Here is an 18,741-nt window from a genome sequence, read left to right as displayed (position 1 = left end):
TATCAATTCCATGAGACTTCTACTCTGTTAGTGATCGTTAATAATTGCTACGTTCACAATCGACGCATGATCGATCAGGTGTCAGCGAATTTATTCCCCCGTCGTGACACTTGGAAGCTTTGCGATCCTAGCGTTAGATGAGACCTTGACGATGACAATGGTAGTAGACTGGACACGATCATTGTAAATGGGTTATAACCTTCTCCCCCGCATCCTGTACACCCCGCAGATTTTGCTCTTGTACACCAATTACGACGTCACACACACACACACACATGACGTACTAATAATTAATTAACTGGAATAATGACGGGACAATGGGCCTGCTAGCACATCGATGGGAAGTGGCTAGTTCGACGATAACCGGCTGCCCCCCTGACCTACATTTAATATTTTCACAATGGACAATGTACCAGCCACCAGGCGGTTCCGACGGAAGTTTTTCACCTGCGTACCACAGAAAACTGGAATCGACTGTTCGATTCGCAAATGCAATTCCGCAGGTTTGCATCACGAGAGATCTTTTTTTAACACGTCAGTGGAGAGGTAAAAGCTTTCAATAAAAGATGTGAACACCCCAAAACAAATTTTGTGGTTCCTATCCTTGTACTACATCTACTAATAACAGTAAGTTTACCGATAGATGTTCGAGTATGTACATGCACATGATGTACATGAGGATGCACGGTGTGATCTTCCTGAGTTTACCATAAAATTGGAGGCGGAAAAAGTTTCACACGAGAAAAGCTCTGATATTGTTCTTTCATTGTAATAAAGGGACTGGCCATTCTCGTTGGGCTTCTGCAGTACTTGACGTAGTTTACAATTTATATGCTTTTGTCCATTTGCAATTTCTACCACATCTGATTTGTTGGAATAAAAAGAAATCCAATGATTGTATTATATTAACACTTTCGTGGTCAAAAGTTATCCTAAACAGATCAGAGGCTCATCGATTTTTAATTCTACATGTCTGCTCTTATCCTTACGAGCTTGAACGGCCAAAAGGTTCTAATTTTTTTAGACCAATGCCAGCGAGCATTGTCGAGGGCGTGTGCTGCTACGAAAATGCGAAGGGTAATTAAAAATATATAGAGCAATGATAGCCAAACCTTGTTATGACACGAACCATATTTCGTCTATTAGAAATACTGCAGAGATATATCTTCAATTGGATCGGTATTATGTATATGGACGGATTCAATTAAAATGCAATAGATGGTTTTAATGTCTATAGACCTCAAAATTTTTCTCTGAGATCATCAAAAAGAATCTTTAATCTCGCTTGATTGTTGTAATATCGGCTGACAGACGTATCGCTGTTGCATATTCTTTCGCTTTTCGAAAGCCAGATATCTACAAGACAAATCTTTGGCTCGCGAGCCACAATTTTGCTACTAATGATATAGAGCGAAGGGTCGTGTGTTCCCTTGAAGAAATTTCGGTTAACAGAGGACAACGCATCGCGACGGTAATAACGATGATCGATTCTCGATCAATCGCAATTGTATTCACTTTTGTCGTAGTGGGGAGTCTATTTGAGGCGTCGCGACGCTGTGGTGCAATGGTCAGAATCACTTGGTGGGTCGTATCACGGCGAAAGGTGAAGAGAGAAGTGGCCGTCAGAAGGGAGAGTCGTAGCCAAGCAGCGCTTGCATGCTGATCGTCTACCGGAAACGCGAAAAACTTTCACGAGTGGAAGAAGTGAAATTTGTAAGGTGACCCGGAACTTCACTGTTCGTCCTATAGGATGGCGGCGGATGATCCCCTCTGCAACGAGCCTCTAGTTTCCGTGGAGTTCGAAGTCTTCGGCAAAGTCCAGGGTAAGGGTGCGAGCTTTTTCGATCAGAAGGTTGTCGAATATTCGCTTAAGTGCTATATCATTTGGTACGAAATGTTCACTTGGACATTTAAGGATAATCGTAGATATGCGAGTCGAATTACAGTACAGAATCAAAAATGAAGACAAAATTCGATTTAATGTTTAATTTGAAGTACATTCGCGTGCGCTCTGGCCTCATGATATTCTAGAGAAACTATGTTCGCTGTATACGAAGAAAATGATATTTCATAGGCTCTAAGAAATAGCGTTATATAGAACATGAATTCTGAAATTGAAAAATTATTCTAATATTACATAGTTGGAAAAATTCTTGGAAGGTCACGAGTCATGAATAAGTGATTCTCTCGTGGAACTTTAATCCTCGTTCTCAGACTCAGTCCGATTCTAATACAATTATCACGAATGAGATCTTCAATTTCATTTAGTGGAAGGACAAATGTCAGATAAAGTAGGTCAATTCAAATTTTCAGGTGTATACTTTCCAAAGTACGTGAGGGACATATGCCAGGAACTGGGGATTTCCGGCTGGGTGAAAAACACAAAGTCCGGCACGATACTCGGAAAAATGCAGGGGCCACGTGCTCTCGTCGATCAAATGTAAGTTACAATTCTTTGTCAACGATGTCTTTGCACAAACCGTCGTTGACGCCGGTCAGTAAACAATGTGAAAGTTCGCTTTTGTTGAAATTTATCTGCGCTAGAGATAAAACGAGTGCTGCAGACAATGCATCTTGTCGTGTTTCGGTTTTCTCATCACAGAGAACAATAACGAATTTCAATTTTACTCATACGACGTTCGAAGTTTTCAGCATAATAATAAATTGATGCATCGTCTTCAAGCACGACAAATGTAATTTCTGTAATATATCGTACACTGCATTCAAATAATTTATCAATTACTTTCACATGTGTGCTAAATGATAACATGTGAAGATTCATTGCCAAAAACCAGTGAAATCTGCAATGTAAAACTCACAGTGGATAAAAGTTGACTTATAGCCGGAAAATTCTAACTCCAGAAACAAAACAACATCTCTTATGCATCAGGCTTGTGTGATATTTGTGTAGCAAATGAGAAGATAAAAAGTGCCCTCGTATTTTCTTCCTAATTCTGTCTTTAGATCTTTCAATTTGTTCCACGAATTAGTGACATAAGCTTGCTAATACAAGTCCACGAACTCAGTGCTCCCTTAAAATCGCGTGACCTTAGCCGCAAATTGCCGAGTAACGGTCATTAGGTAGTTGGGCCTGGCTTTAATAATGATCTAATGAAATAATAGCGCGGTCCGCGTCGTCTCTTCTCTTTTCTTCGCGAGTCGTCGCCGAATCGATTCGATAGCAACTATCAACGTGTTTATGCAAACGAATTCTTTTTCAATAATTCACGTGGCCTTAATTCCGAAGCTCGAATGAAACTGTTAAGATCTTCAATTGCTTATAAAACCACTGTAATTTTATAATTACCTCTTCTGTTCCAAGAAGACATAATATGCGCTTTCTCTTCGACATATATGTATTTAACATAATTTCTTAAATAATATTAATTCCAAAAATATCCTTCACTTTTATATCCTATTGTTTAATATGCCTTCCGAATTATATGATCCTCCAAAAATTTTATCAATTAAATGTAAAATAATTATCAAAACTAAATTCTTTAAAAAGAATTAAAGTGTTTTTGTATAAAATTCACTAAAAAAAAACAGATTTAAAAGTTCGATAAATAACTAATTTATAAAAGTCAACATTTTCATTTTAGCCCTGGAAATAATACGTTGACGAAATTATTATTTTCTAACATATTCATCAGTGAAAAAATACTGTGAATTAATTCTATTGTAAAATTAATGTAGTGAATGTGTATTAACAAGAAGAAATGAATATATATTGTATCATTGATGCGGTTCATCATACAAGAGCCATAAAGAAAGAGCTACGAATTCTTCATTGAGAATGACAGAGAAAGACCAAGATGAGAAGGCTGTAATCGTTATTTAGAGATGTGAGCCAGACCTACTGATCCATATATTTTGCCAATTGCGTAGACAGACAGAAGGAACAATGCTAGAAAGGCGAATTATTTCTTGCCCAAGCAAGATTGCTGAATAAATAGAAATTTGGACGGTGGATATTAAGTGCCTGTACCGGGAGCGTACATCGCTTTTCACGGTCGGAGTTGCGCTGCTCGTGAACCTGAAGTCAGAGGAAATAGCTCAGCCGAGGACAAAACACTAATTTCTGGCCTCTCCCCAGAAGGAAATCGTCTTAGATCGAGCTTCATTGTTAATTTATTGTTTCACTCGTTTAAACATTATTTGAAAAGTCGCTGACCTCTCTTCTACATGATTAATTAAGAAGTTAATTAAGTAAATCATAAGGACGAAAAATCCGAAAAAAACTGACCCAAGATCTTAATTTTTTATTTCCAATATATTAATAATCAATTCGATAATAAGTCGGTTTAGTTGGCTATTACCTACACGCTGAAGGCTCGGTCAGTGTTATTGTCGCGTGACAACAGCTGATCGACTTTAAAGATCCTACTTCGATAGAGCCGCTTAAAATATCTGAACTCGGTCTGATTAGGCGCTAATTATAATTGCTAAGCGTGCAAAACTACAGTCATGGCATATGTGACGCACGCTTTAATCAATCGTTATTTGGCGGCTGATTTTATTAGGCTGGTGGTGCATACGAAGTATTTTGTTTCTCGAGTTTCAATTTTTCGGATGAAAATTATCTATCATATTTTTATATTATTGTCCGCTACTATGAATTAAATTGAAAACGAAATAATTTGGTATAACAACAAAATTTAATAGTAAAAAAAGTAAAAGTATTACAATTTCGATTTTTCTGAATAAAATAGTGATCGCTATTATGTATTCTTTTCAATTATATTACAGGACTATGTAGGAATGTCTAAAAGTAATTGATAAATTGTTTAAATGACGATATAATACAGAAATTATATCTACCGTGACTGGTGATATTTCATATGCACCGATAGATATTATGTAGAGATAAGAATAATTGCACTAGTAAATATTACAAGGTATAGATTTAAATGGTATAATCAAATGGTTTTTATGATTAAGTTCTTCATTTCAGGGCACAATGGTTGACAAACGTCGGAAGCCCAGGTAGTCAGATTGATCGTACTGAATTCACAAATTGGGAGGCCATCAGTAGGCCGCAGTACAAAGGATTTGCTATACGTTTCTAGTTGTACGATTTCTAACATCCTTGGAATCCAAATCATAAAATCATATGCGTTTTGAAAACGCGTATCACTGATTGCCAACGTATTTTGACTAATTAAAAGATACGTCCGCAATTAAATTGTATTTTATGATAGTTTAAAAGATTGATAAGTTTTGCAACATTTGTATATATAAATTACAAGTTATGCATATCAATAACTGCGAGACGTAACAGATAAGAAAATTGAAAACAGTTAGTTAATACTGATTCGATCTAAATGAAATGTGAGAATTAAATAATCCATGAAGTAATAAAATTTTTGTAGCTCTTTAATCTATTATGTGCAATATGTTAACATACATGCATATTTATACCACAATTTTTTGTGATACCAAATGTTTCTAGTATTTCTGACCTGATGGATCAATAATACATATCAAATATATTTTATATTTACTTAAAACATCAGATTCAATACAACGAATTAAAAACAAAAATTACAGATTTTATTAAACTCATTTCCTATTAGAAATTAGCGCTAAGTTACTTGAATATTGTGTTCCCTCGTAAATCCCTCGTATGTACCTTCAAACGCCGCGTCTAACATTAGCTGCGCAAGATGATAATTCGGATGCGTTTCGGGCAAGTGTCTCGAAACTCGCCGTATCAGCTCGATATTATCATCGTTTGAACAATTTGTACAAATTACATTCGGCGCATCCTGAAAGGAATAATGAAATTCATTTGTAATAAACTGAGATAAAAAGTAATATGTATATAATANCTTACGAGGCTTTCTAAATATTTAGTGAGAGTTGGACTTATACGAGCAACTTCTTTCAAAAGATCGGGTGTCTTCGAAAGATATGCCATCATTCTCCTCCCAGCAATCGGCAAGAGATCTTCTGCTAATTTCTCAACATCGTTTACAGCTGCGACAACCTATTAAACAAAATGAAGACACGTAACTCCATATCCGATGAAAAATTTCCAGTGAACTATGATTCACTTACATCTTCCGCTATTCGATCGAAACCATTTACATATAATTGACAAACTTGATATATTCTTAATTCATCATTATTTATTTTCCAAATTGAAGCTAGTGTCTGACATTTACTCATCCATTGAATGGCTTGCATTGAACTGATCATCTTTTCATCCGTTGTCTCTTGGTGGATAAAATCCATTGACGCACTAATTACACGACATAGAAACACAGTCCTCATGTTATCTCTTTTATCATCCCTGTACCATGTAAGCATCACTTTATCCGACATTGTTTGAAAAAAATACGGTTGCACCTAAGTATATATTTAGAATTCATTACTTTTACAAAGCAATGAGAATATGTATTTTACGCCTTTATCCAATAGTTCCATTCACTCACCACAGATTCGAATAAATTGTTTAGCGGTTTTGTTACTTTCAAATTAAAATATGCCATCATGTACAAGACATCGGCTAATTGAACATGTAACATGATTAAATCGTATCCAGCAGGTGCTTGGGAAATAGCTAATGCAGCGAAAGGTTGTGGTCCAGAAGTACATCCTTCCCACAGTTCCTCTGACTTAATTACAGTATTCTCTCCAGCTTCAAGTACTTCAGACTGATACAACATAGAATAAATGTCAACGAAGTCTATATTATGTGAAATTTTTCATGACAAAACTTACATCGATAAATATTTCTAAAAACGTGACACAATTTTGTAAGAACACAATTGCTTGTGCATCGGACAGACCAATTTCTTGCATGCACAATCTCTCCTTTGGTAGCTTCCCAAGCTTATTAATTAATTTTGCAACCGCTTCCATTCGCTTCTTTATATGGACTGACCATAATAAGCAACACACACCTAAAGGAAAATTTCTATTAAAAAATAACAATAATTTTTTTTATTGATTACGTACCGTGCCTCATATGTTTCATCGGTATTTGTTGTAAAACAGATAACGCAGCTTCAAGGGAGTTCAATTGCGAAATGTCTTTATTCCACGACATCGCAAATTCCCAACATACATTAGCTAGCAAAACACTACTTGTTAAACTGTATGGGAAATGACGTTTCAATAATTTAATTCCCTCTAAAAAGATAGAAAATATATAATACAATTTACGGATTGAAAGCGTAACTCAGAGATACAGATAGGAAAGTACTTGTCCCCCACCTAAAATACATGTAGTAGCGCTTCTACTATCTTCCTCTTCACTTTTTTCATCAGGAAGTTTTTCCGAATTGCATTGCGAGACGTTTACATCGCAAATATCACCTGAAGAATTTGGAATTTCTGAGGAATCATTTGCTAGCTGCAGCTGATCGAATTCTATATCCGTTGAATCTACTAATTGACCAGGATCTATACCCGTAGAAGCAATCCACTTTGCAATGATCTCTGATACAGAACCTAATTACAACAAGAGTTAGAAATGAAATTAGAATGATATATAATATTACGTTGATGCAAATGAAATGTCAAATAGAAAATAGCAAATGTGAAATAGCAACTGTCTGAAATATGCACCTTTCCCTTTTGAGAGTACCGATGCCAGAGAAATATCAAATTTTACAAATGGTAATGCAAAAAATTGTGTTGTCTCATCTGACGGAGGTTGCTGACTGAAATAAACGTTCTGTAAAAGTTCTCTGAGTATTTCTCTTCGAGATCAGAAGAATTTTGTTCTTAGTTACCTTACAACAGCATCTAAAATCGTAATATCTTCAAGATTTCCAATTAACAATGTGAACTGACAACTATCTTTCGTAACATTTTCCCATTCACTCGTCAAATTATACACTTCATCATCTGATTTTAAATTACTAACGTAATCTCGATGTTGCTCTACTTCCACATTAAGGTCATTCTCTTTCTTAATATCTTTTATTCCTTGATCGTCATTACTCTGAATTTCATTAACACACTTTTCTCTGTATTTTTCTACCGACATAGCAACAGCCCTACAGACCAAAGCAGCGGTAAGTGCATTAAACGGATTTATTGAGTCTGCAAGAATATTGCGAACTTTCTTCCACCATAAAGATATTTCATTATATTCTGCGCATATTTCTTCAACATCTAAAAATGACGAAATTCATGTCATAGAAGCATATATTACTCTTATTAATAAATACGTTTGACACTTACTGGCTATCGAACAAATAGCATTTAAAAGTTGTGTAAATTGTTTTAATTCTGTTTCTAAGCATACAATTCGATTCTTATTGAGCCAATAAATTAAAGCAAATTTCATAAAAACAAACGGTTGAATATTGCTATATATGGCAGCTTCTTTCCATGTTTCAATCCTGTCACATGAATGAATGCATCCCTCGTACAGTAATCGAGCTAGAAGTATATAAGAATATTTAACTGTACGTAAAATGGATTTTTAGAATCCTATACAACAATGCACTTACAAATTTCATATTCCCTTTCAGTTTTTATATCTCTTTTAATATCCATAAATCCTGCTGCTCCAAACTCAAAGCAAAATAAAAAATTCAAAAACATTCTATCATCCTCTTTAAATTTTACTTTACATTCTTTCTTAAAATCTGAACGTCTATAACTATTTACTTTATCAAATAATTCAAAAATTCTTTGTATTTCGCTTTCAGAAGTAAATAAAATCGAAGCTACACTGCTACTATTCGAATCATTACTGTCATTTACAGAAGAAATGTCCTGTAATGTATCAGACTGAGATTTAATATGTTTATAAAATTGTATTATCTGTTGCAATTGTGTTATCATTAAATAGAGCGTTTTTGCTGTGGGCTCCATCTCTTCTTTTTCTAAAACGAAGCGCAACAAATGATTTATGTGCTATATGATTGGTCACATCATACTATCTACAGAATTATTATTATTAGGAATAAAAATATACATACCGTACTCTTCTAGTTTCTTACCAAAACAATTGGTAGCTACGAGCAAAGCGTCAGGTATGATATTTTTATTTGTCATTAATATCTCTAGCGTTTGTACTTTTATTTCATAAGTTTTTAAATCTGAACATACATTCTCAATGTGTGATACTAATTTCTCGTATTCATATTCTTCCTCCCTTAGAAATGTTTTCAACTTTTTAAGCAGATGTATATCTCGTGCTCTTTTCCCATTTTTACTATTAAGAGCGAAATGGAATGGAACTGTAATTTCTTTCAGTCCTCCCAGTGGATCCATAAAAACACACGAGTATTGTGGTTTATTCTTTGTTAAATGTACATTATCATTTACACCAAGAAGTCCGTGATTGATGTAAAGAAGTCTGTGTAATATCATACAAATTATTATTAATTCTTATATCAGTCTTTAAATGAACTGACTCCTCAAATTTTAAGGCACTCTTGGAAATGTCTTTCAAGCAAAAAAATATGTATATGAAATCCGTTTTGACGAATTTGTTATACTACTATAAAGGAAAGAACTGTTACTCACCGCCCATGTTTACTGGCAGTAAACGTAGTAATTTTGGGGCCTTGTTGAACACTCCATATATCTATCACGCCTTTTTTGGGGGCATAAATGACTAAGAACAAAGCAGTGCGTAACTGCGGGGTTTGTTTAAATTTAGTAAATGCTTTATGAATGCCAGAATGTTTCTCTTCCTCCACTTCAATCCAACCACATTGAGCATCTCTATAACCCTTCCACATTCTCACAGCTGTGCCAGATCTATTATCCATTAGTAATACTCTACCCATTGTATCTAATACTACTGATAACGTTTTATTTGGACTAGATATTATCGAATAACCTTCCCTTGTAACATCACTTAAACCAAATCTGCATGTCATTGGTTCAACTGGTTCATGAACGCCAGTTTTTGATGCTTCGTGCGATGTTTGATGTTTCGAATTGCCCCAATTCATAGGGAACCAACTGTAAGAAAAAATTAAAATAAAAGTAGAATGCAGCTTTAGAAATCTGACTAAAAACCAAGACCAAATGAAAAAGAATCCAAATTTCGAGATTATTAACAAGCAATATAGTGGACTTAAATCAAGAAATGTATTTCAATCACAGTTCTCTTACAGGTGATGTATTCCTTTGACAATAAATGCATAACATGAATTTATTATGCAACACTCACGGAACAGCAGTTCCAATAGCATTTGCTAATTTGCTGGCCATTGCTATTGCAACATCTGATAGAACTGGAGCTGAACCACCCTCTAATGCATAATGGAAACCAACGAATGGTCGTTTACCAGTTGCAAGAACTAAATTGTGCTGTGGTGCACTGGATCTGTAAGATGCATTATATCCACCACAAATTGAAGCTGTCATTAAATGATCGAAACTGTTCACAGAGGTGATGCCAATTACTTCTGAATCATTCACAATATCCTGGCTTTTGTAGCCCCATTTCTTGTATGACAAATTTGTGATAGGTGGTAGGTCATCGCAGTTTGCTTGTACTGCAATTTGAAACATTAATGATTAACACTGAAAATGTGTACGCAAGTACTATATAATCATGAAATAATAGTGTACCTCTAGCCAAATGATTTCTGCATGCACGTAACGTAGAAAATAGGGAGAAACCTTGCAGTACACATACAACACTGTTGTATATCACATAAACTTCTTCTGTCAAAGCAGTATCACCCATGTGTTTAGGAGAACGAAAGGACTGACACTTTAATCCTAAAACTGGCTCATTATGCAACTGTTCTCCTAATAATAATGCACCCGTCTGAATTAGAAATAATTAAGTATAATCATTATACACATATTACAAACTACTACTATTCCATATAAACTAATTACTTGGCATATCAGATTCAACTTACTTCTGTATAAAACTTAATAAAGCCAGTATTAAAACCAACTATAATACATGTCCAATCTGGATTACCGCTTGCTTTTCCCAATGACATTAATGGTAAACAAATCACAGATGTTATCCATTCACTAAAAAATACTTCTAATATATGGACATATTTTCAAAGAAATTAATCACAGTAAAAAAAGCAATTACTTAACATAATATTATTGTATCAAACAACTTACTTTTCTTGCTTGGCAATTTCTCCATACCATATCATATGGAACTTATTCTTTGCTTCATCTGGCTCTAATGAATCCCACCTTGCTAACACCAAAGTTTATATTTAAAATAAAATTTAATATAAGAAGAAATGTATAANACATACAAATCAATATAATCATCTTTGTATTATATACCATAGCAAGAATATCCCCAGCTGATGATAACGATACAAAACAGTCTTGTAATGGTAATTCATCTTGTGGAATATCATCTAAAAATTGTGTTCATTGATACTTATATTATTATTATATTATGAGGCTACATTAATTCTGCAAATGGCAAAACAAAAGAATAGAGGAACTTACGTCTTTTAAAAGATTCACCAAACAATAATTCTTTAATATTATTTATGTTGGTTACATTCGCGATCTTTTTAATCTGACAAGACATATCTAATCAATCACGCACATAAACACATTTATTTCGTTTAATTCCGAATTCTTTTTTACTTTGAGTATTGTAAATGCTACTCAGCTGACTAAAACTCTCGACATTCTAATTCTAACACAGACATCTAACAAAAAGATAATAGACCACAAACTGTCGTACCGTCGTATACCATATGTTTGTACAAAGGGTAGTAATCGCAGAGATGCTCCGTACATAAGATTTTACGTTTCGTGGCAAATAAATATTCACGAACGCATTGTTATTACCATGGAGTTAACAATGTATTATACATGTCTGGGGGGTCAAATTAACACGTAAACGATGACATGAATTGTTAATGTTGGTCAAGATATAAAATGTAAATACGCAATACTTATTCATAAACGTTAGATAAATTTCAAGTCAAAATGGAGAACACGTGTTGCATGACATCACGTGACGTAATTTGTGACGTTTAGAAACAGAGACGCTAGAGTTTTTCTGATTGGACAAAGCTGATCATTGGGACCAATGAAAATGTCCGTTTCTCCGCAATGGTCCGCGTAACGTGTTCAGCCATTTTGTTATTATTTTCGAAAATCTGTAGGTTGGATTGTAAGGACGACGCAAAGCCTGCAAGTTTTCTCGTTTCTCGTTTAAAGTGAAAGGAAAAAAACAAGAAATTCGTATGGGACATATGAAATAAAGTTTCGACGATCAAACGGCCTCGGTGGGTATCGTACATTTACGTGTGGAAAGCTCTCTCTTCACTGACGATCGTCGCAAACGGAGCAAAGGCAGGAGTGACGAGTGCGAGAGAACGTGCGAAAGATAGAGAGAGAAAGAGACGGTGAGGAACAGCGAGTCTATGAAACGAGGAACGAAATTGGTCGCGCGCGGGAATCAGCGGTTGTGTGTTTGGCCTTTTTCTGATTGTGATTTGCTGCGAAAGATTGTGATTGCTGGTGTGAAACGTGTGTTTTTTACCTACGAGTTGAGAATCTACGTATGGGAGTTGATGCGGTATGTGGAAAATCGTTTACGATACTTTGTACGTTGAACAACGACGCAATGAGTAAAGTGCACCCGGATAACACAAATCTACGAATTCCAGTCATCTGTTATCGATATTATATACCTGACGCATCACTGGTGCTTCACTAAATGTATTGGATGAAATACTTTTTATAAGAGATTTATAAACATTTCGCAGAATTAATTTTCACATAACCTTGTTTGCGATTGTCAAATGTAGGTTAGGTCGAGCGGTCGCAGTGCGGTGACCTCCCTCGCTACACATTAACAATGATTTCCTAGTTTATTATTGTTGTTTCATTTTCATTATTTATGTTACATTAATATCCTTAACTTAATTACAAACAGATGTACATGATTTTTCTATAATATCACATAATATTAGTTCACGATATCAGTATTTCTGCTTATAACAATGTAAGAACAATCTTCTATTAAAAATAATCAAACATCTCATCACAATAGTTTCCTTTTACACATTTTATTTAGTAAATACTATAATTATTAAATAGTATTTACTAAATAATACATGCTTATATATTTTTAGACTTAATAATAAACTTATATTGTATGCTAAGTTAAGCTTTTATTACTTTATGAAATAAATTAGCATCTCTCTGAAAAGATATTTTGTTATATTTTTTATTGTATTCATAGATTGTGTTTTAGTAAATTACTTAATTGTGTAAAATATTGTTTTCAGATAGAGTGTATGAAAGCTGGATAATTTAAAGTAAATATGGCAACTTTAGCAGAGCAAGCATCTAAGCTTCTGGATTTTAATCAGAAGCTAGATATAACACTTCTTGATAACATAGTAGGTTGTATGTACACTGGCGTAGGTGAACAACAAAGAATTGCACAGGAAGTATTAACCACACTTAAAGAACATCCAAACGCTTGGACACGTGTAGATACTATTCTAGAATATTCACAAGTGAGTTTCCTTAATCTGAATTTATACCCTTAAATATATAAATATGCCGGCCTTTTTAGTTCATGTATTATTATATTTACAGAATCAACAAACAAAGTATTATGCTTTACAAATATTGGAACAAGTTATAAAAACGCGATGGAAAGTATTACCACGAAATCAGTGTGAGGGTATAAAAAAATATATTGTAGGCCTTATCATAAAAACAAGCAGTGATCCAGAAACAATGGAAGCCCAAAAAGTTTATCTTAATAAACTTAATATGATTTTAGTACAGGTGAGCTATTTAGGCTGAGAGAAAAGGTGAATCTTATTTATTTATTTTTATCAATTTAATGCATGATGTAGGTTTTAAAACGAGAATGGCCAAAAAACTGGGAATCCTTTATTAGTGACATTGTTGGAGCAAGTAAAACAAATGAAAGCCTATGTCAGAATAATATGGCAATTCTGAAATTACTGTCGGAAGAAGTATTCGACTTTTCTAGTGGACAAATGACACAAACAAAAGCGAAACACTTGAAGGATACAATGTGCAGTGAATTCTCACAAATTTTTCAGCTTTGCCAGTTTGTGTTGGATCATTCACAGAACGTTCAATTAGTAGCAGCTACATTAGAAACACTTTTAAGGTTTTTAAACTGGATCCCTCTTGGATATATTTTTGAAACAAAATTAATAAGTACATTAATATTCAGTGTAAATATCTTTTTCTGAACTTTTTATTTTCTTATATGCCTTTACTAGTTTCTAATCGTTGTTAATTTCTTCACAGTTCTTAAATGTACCAACATTCAGAAATATCACATTGAAATGCTTAACTGAAATCGCTGGTGTTTCCACAAAAAATTATGATGGCGTATTCGTATTATTATTCGTCAATGTAATTCTGCAAATAGAGCAAATTCTACCCCTTGACACTAACATACGCGAGGCGTATGCAGCTGGCGGTGATCAAGAACAAAACTTCATTCAAAATCTGGCTATATTTCTATGCACACTCTTGAAGGAACGTGGACATTTCATAGAAGGACATCAAGTACATGATGATCTCCTCAAAGCGTTGCACTATCTCGTATTAATTTCTGAAGTCGAGGAAGTGGAGATATTCAAGATTTGTTTGGAATATTGGAATACATTGGCGATGAATTTATACAGAGCGCACCCTTTCCCATCTCCGACGACCCCGCTGTTTATAACTAAAAGCACAATTTCGTCTAGAAGATCATTTTACAATCCAGTTCTAACGAAAGTCAGATACATTATGATCAGCAGAATGGCTAAACCAGAAGAAGTTCTTGTCGTAGAAAATGAAAATGGGGAAGTTGTCCGAGAATTTATGAAAGACACTGATTCGATTAACTTGTACAAAAATATGAGAGAGACTCTTGTATATCTCACTCATCTTGATTACATAGATACTGAAAGGATAATGACAGAAAAGTTGCAGAATCAAGTGAATGGATCAGAATGGTCTTGGAAGAATCTCAATGCAGTAAGTATATTTAAAATCTCATCTCATAGAAGGTACATTAACATTTTATACTAATCAATTATAATCCTTTTATTAGTTATGCTGGGCAATAGGCAGTATTTCTGGTGCGATGCACGAAGAAGATGAAAAGCGGTTTCTGGTAACCGTAATCAAAGATCTCCTTGGTCTTTGTGAACAAAAGAAAGGGAAAGATAATAAAGCTATTATTGCTAGCAATATTATGTATGTAGTCGGCCAGTACCCAAGATTTCTTAGAGCGCATTGGAAATTTCTAAAGACTGTTGTAAATAAATTGTTTGAATTTATGCACGGTAAGAATACTAAAATATAATCAATAGACTACGAATTTCTATACAAGATAAGATATTTAAAATATAGAGTTGAAGAATGAAATTTAGATATGGCTTGCATCTACTCGTATGTTATAACATGCACTTTGCTCCTAACATTTTGTATGCTTTTGTATACTAAATGCGTTGTTCAAAATTCAGTAGACTTGAAAATGCATATAAAACTCGCAGTCTAATAATCAATACAAACTGATTGATCAATATTAGAGGAAATGCTTTAAATAATTAAACATTTTGTTTACAGAAACTCACGACGGTGTACAGGATATGGCCTGTGACACATTCATAAAAATAGCTTTGAAATGTAGGCGACACTTTGTCACACCTCAACCAGGAGAATTAGTACCATTTATTGAAGAAATCCTTTCTACAATCAGTACTATAATTTGTGATCTTCAAACACAGCAGGTTAAATCATTGAATTCGTAACATACGTAATTGAGTACATAGTGGGATAGTAATATAAATTATAGGCATTAAAATACTGGATGCGGTTGTTACATGTTGCATGACAGTTTTTTTTAATTTGATTTTTGTATTAACTTTACTGCAGGTACATACATTTTATGAAGCAGTCGGATACATGATAAGTGCAGAAACATCTACAGTAATGCAAGAAGAATTAATAGAAAGATATATGCTTTTACCAAATCAAGTATGGGATGATATAATAAGCCAAGCATCTAAAGTGAGTACTAAAAATTATTGGGTTGGTGCAGATGAAACGTTTTCCTTTTTGTTTTAAAAGATGTTTGATATTCAATAAAACATAATATGCTTTTCTACTTACCTAACAGTAATACTTCATTGCAGAACGTTGACGTTTTGAAGGATCAGGAAGCCGTAAAACAACTTGCTAGTATCCTGAAAACAAATGTAAGAGCTTGCAAAGCTCTTGGACATCCATACGTGATACAATTAGGAAGAATATATTTAGATATGTTGAACGTTTATAAGGTATTAATATCATTTGATAATATATTTGACACTTCATATGTTAAGAGTACGTTTAATTTCCTTTTGTTCAGGTTATGAGTGAAAATATCAGTGCTGCAATAACTTTGAATGGTGAATCAGTGATGGAACAATCTTTAATTAAATGTATGAGAGTAGTGAAAAAGGAAACATTAAAATTGATCTCAGATTGGGTCAGCAGGACAACTGATCGCCAGATGGTAAGATTACTATATGTAAAAAGGATATTATCATGTCATATTTACGGCTATTTAATGTTTAAAAAGTTTTCAGTGTAGATATATAAATTGGTGTTTTTATTACACGTATTCAACAGGTTTTAGAAAGTTTTATTCCTCCGTTATTGGATGCTGTATTATTGGATTATCAAAAAACAAATGTTCCTTGTGCTCGAGAACCGGAGGTATTGAGTTGTATAGCCACGATCGTGAATAAACTAGAAGGTCACATTACCTGTGAGATCCCCAAAATATTTGATGCTGTGTTTGAATGTACTTTAGAAATGATCAATAAAGATTTTGAAGAATTTCCGGAACATAGAACAAATTTCTTTTTACTTTTACAGGTAATTATATGTATGATTATAACTTATGACTTGTAAATTGTGTTCTCCATGTAATATAGATTTGTAATGTTCACAATGTTTTTATATTTTAGGCAGTGAATGTTTCTTGCTTTTCTGCGTTTCTTATAATTCCGCCAGCACAATTTAAACTTGTACTTGATTCAATAATTTGGGCTTTCAAACATACAATGAGGAACGTTGCGGATACAGGATTACAAATACTGCATCAGCTTCTACAAAACATAGAAATCTCAACTGCCGATACACAAAATTTCTATCAGACATACTTCACGGATATTCTTCAACATATATTCAGTGTAGTCACAGACTCATCTCACATAGCAGGTAAATATCTATATAATTGGTTTCTATGTTATTATTGAATTTTATAATTTTCATGCAAAGGACTTATTTATTTCTGTTCATTGTTTAGGCCTTAATATGCATGCTACAATTTTGGCATACATGTTTTCACTTGTTGAACTCGGACGAATAAAAATTCCGTTGGGACCTGTACCAGATAATACATTGTACATTCAAGAATACGTTGCAAGATTGCTTAAAACAGCATTTCCACATTTGACCGATAATCAGATTAAAATAACTGTACAAGGTTTCTTCAATCTCAATCGAGATATCCCTGCATTCAAGGAACATCTTAGAGATTTCCTTGTGGAAATTAGGGTGAGTGTCAATGATTAATTTGACTGTTTATCGATCACTTTTACTATTTTCTACTAACATTCACATAATTAATATATTTGAATGAATATATTTTTTAAAGGAATATACTGGCGAAGATGATTCAGATCTATATCTCGAGGAAAGAGAAACCGCGTTAAGATTGGCACAAGAAGAAAAAAGGGTACAGCAAATGGCAGTACCAGGATTACTTAATCCTCACGAAATACCAGAAGAGATGCAGGACTGAGATGCAGTCATTTTCGTTACCTGCTTTCTGTACATCTCAATAAGAAACATTTTGTTACAGAGACTATTGTATCCTTTGATCTGCGACTTTTCCCACATGTACCACAGCCACCATCAAGATGGATAGACATTACATACTTTTTAAAGCCAAGTTTACGATATAACATTCTTGTTAAGGAGGTAAGCCTGAAACGTGGTGATTGTTTGTCTGTTATACAATTTTTAAAACATTAAAACTTCTGTTATGAGTAACAGGTGAATACATGCTGAACAATACTATTTTATGCAGTGAAGAATATAACATTTGTATATTAATATTTAGTACTCGTAACAAATACTTTTTTAATAAAGATGTTACCCAAAAGTCTTGTTTCATTAATAATAAAAATACATGTAATAAAATTGATTTATCTACTTGTAAACAAATTTATTCTTTAAAAAATTCCACCTTTTTTTAAGCTCTCATTACATGAAATCCTTATGTAAATCTTATAAATAATAATTACATAATTAAATGGTAATCTTATCATAATGAAAGGAAATGATGTTGTATATGTAATATTGGCGTGTATACTATACTCTAATATAGTTAAAACCGCTTTTTAAAATAAAGTATATTTGAAATGTGATGTCTGACTCGTATTAAACATAAAATAGTGTTGTTCCAGCAAATTTAGAGAATGTTACACATATATATATGTGTTTTTATCTGCATAAAGTTGTATGATAATGCTATTAATATTGCTATATATAGATATATAGATAGATACATAGTATATAAATATATATGATCTACAAGTCATACAGAGAAATTTTGTAAATTAAATTACATGTCACATATAGAATTTGTTTAAATTTCACTTTTCTAATAATCCCTATACATTCATTAACGATAAACGTGTTCAGGATAAATCAATCTATATTTCTGTTGTATTTTTAGCTACTATAAGTAAATGGAAAAAAATATATATATAT

The 18,741-nt window shown here is 33.6% G+C and overlaps 3 protein-coding genes across 11 annotated transcripts; 2 read left to right on the top strand and 1 right to left on the bottom strand.

Moving 5' to 3' along the window:
- Nucleotides 1–72: 72 nt before the first annotated feature.
- On the top strand, nt 73–5,380 carry LOC108624745 (acylphosphatase-2). Its single transcript, XM_018024226.2, has 3 exons — nt 73–1,823; nt 2,314–2,440; nt 4,955–5,380. Exons 1-3 carry the CDS (start codon nt 1,751–1,753, stop codon nt 5,067–5,069), a joined length of 315 nt encoding a protein of 104 aa, XP_017879715.1. The 5' UTR covers nt 73–1,750; the 3' UTR covers nt 5,070–5,380.
- Nucleotides 5,359–11,904, bottom strand: Rab3-GAP (Rab3 GTPase activating protein). 6 transcript variants are annotated; one of them, XM_018024215.2, is made up of 19 exons: nt 11,416–11,904; nt 11,214–11,321; nt 11,071–11,152; nt 10,851–10,971; nt 10,552–10,753; nt 10,148–10,475; nt 9,493–9,936; nt 8,943–9,322; nt 8,469–8,846; nt 8,197–8,397; nt 7,743–8,127; nt 7,576–7,670; nt 7,222–7,458; nt 6,964–7,137; nt 6,727–6,908; nt 6,438–6,659; nt 6,061–6,351; nt 5,837–5,989; nt 5,359–5,768 (listed from the first exon to the last, which is right to left on the bottom strand). In XM_018024215.2, exons 1-19 carry the CDS (start codon nt 11,498–11,500, stop codon nt 5,586–5,588), a joined length of 4,251 nt encoding a protein of 1,416 aa, XP_017879704.1. In that variant the 5' UTR covers nt 11,501–11,904; the 3' UTR covers nt 5,359–5,585. The 6 variants fall into 6 exon arrangements, with proteins under 6 accessions (XP_017879704.1, XP_017879706.1, XP_017879707.1 ...); XM_018024217.1 differs by lacking the exon at nt 11,416–11,904 and having other exon boundaries at nt 10,851–10,984; nt 11,245–11,321; XM_018024218.1 differs by lacking the exon at nt 11,416–11,904 and having other exon boundaries at nt 11,245–11,321.
- Nucleotides 11,905–12,045: 141 nt separating this feature from the next.
- emb (exportin-1 emb) lies at nt 12,046–17,917 on the top strand. Of its 4 annotated transcripts, none has more exons than XM_018024224.2 (14): nt 12,046–12,209; nt 13,218–13,451; nt 13,534–13,728; nt 13,800–14,150; nt 14,227–14,946; nt 15,023–15,257; nt 15,541–15,704; nt 15,850–15,984; nt 16,110–16,253; nt 16,325–16,471; nt 16,588–16,836; nt 16,929–17,181; nt 17,270–17,520; nt 17,621–17,917. In XM_018024224.2, exons 2-14 carry the CDS (start codon nt 13,254–13,256, stop codon nt 17,765–17,767), a joined length of 3,189 nt encoding a protein of 1,062 aa, XP_017879713.1. In that variant the 5' UTR covers nt 12,046–12,209; nt 13,218–13,253; the 3' UTR covers nt 17,768–17,917. The 4 variants fall into 4 exon arrangements, with proteins under 4 accessions (XP_017879713.1, XP_017879712.1, XP_017879710.1 ...); XM_018024223.2 differs by having other exon boundaries at nt 12,046–12,329; XM_018024221.2 differs by having other exon boundaries at nt 12,046–12,502.
- Nucleotides 17,918–18,741: the final 824 nt, after the last annotated feature.

Source organism: Ceratina calcarata, unplaced genomic scaffold (genome assembly GCF_001652005.2).
Source record: "Ceratina calcarata isolate Rehan_Ccalc_2016 unplaced genomic scaffold, ASM165200v1 scaffold328.2, whole genome shotgun sequence".
Taxonomy (NCBI): domain Eukaryota; kingdom Metazoa; phylum Arthropoda; class Insecta; order Hymenoptera; family Apidae; genus Ceratina; species Ceratina calcarata.
This window is presented reverse-complemented; position numbering and strand designations above follow the sequence as displayed.

Bases quoted from the DNA above. Each gene is read 5' to 3' on its own strand.
- Rab3-GAP (XM_018024215.2), bottom strand. From the start codon at position 11,500: ATGTCTTGTCAGATTAAAAAGATCGCGAATGTAACCAACATAAATAAT. The intron at 6,660-6,726 runs GTAAGTTTTGTC...ATGTTGTATCAG, and splicing joins TTTTAGAAATATTTATCGAT to TCTGAAGTACTTGAAGCTGG. The intron at 5,990-6,060 runs GTAAGTGAATCA...TTTGTTTAATAG, and splicing joins TCGATCGAATAGCGGAAGAT to GTTGTCGCAGCTGTAAACGA.
- emb (XM_018024224.2), top strand. From the start codon at position 13,254: ATGGCAACTTTAGCAGAGCAAGCATCTAAGCTTCTGGATTTTAATCAG. The intron at 13,729-13,799 runs GTGAGCTATTTA...TGCATGATGTAG, and splicing joins TTAATATGATTTTAGTACAG to GTTTTAAAACGAGAATGGCC. The intron at 16,472-16,587 runs GTAAGATTACTA...CGTATTCAACAG, and splicing joins GGACAACTGATCGCCAGATG to GTTTTAGAAAGTTTTATTCC.
- LOC108624745 (XM_018024226.2), top strand. From the start codon at position 1,751: ATGGCGGCGGATGATCCCCTCTGCAACGAGCCTCTAGTTTCCGTGGAG. The intron at 1,824-2,313 runs GTAAGGGTGCGA...TCAAATTTTCAG, and splicing joins AGTCTTCGGCAAAGTCCAGG to GTGTATACTTTCCAAAGTAC. The intron at 2,441-4,954 runs GTAAGTTACAAT...TCTTCATTTCAG, and splicing joins CGTGCTCTCGTCGATCAAAT to GGCACAATGGTTGACAAACG.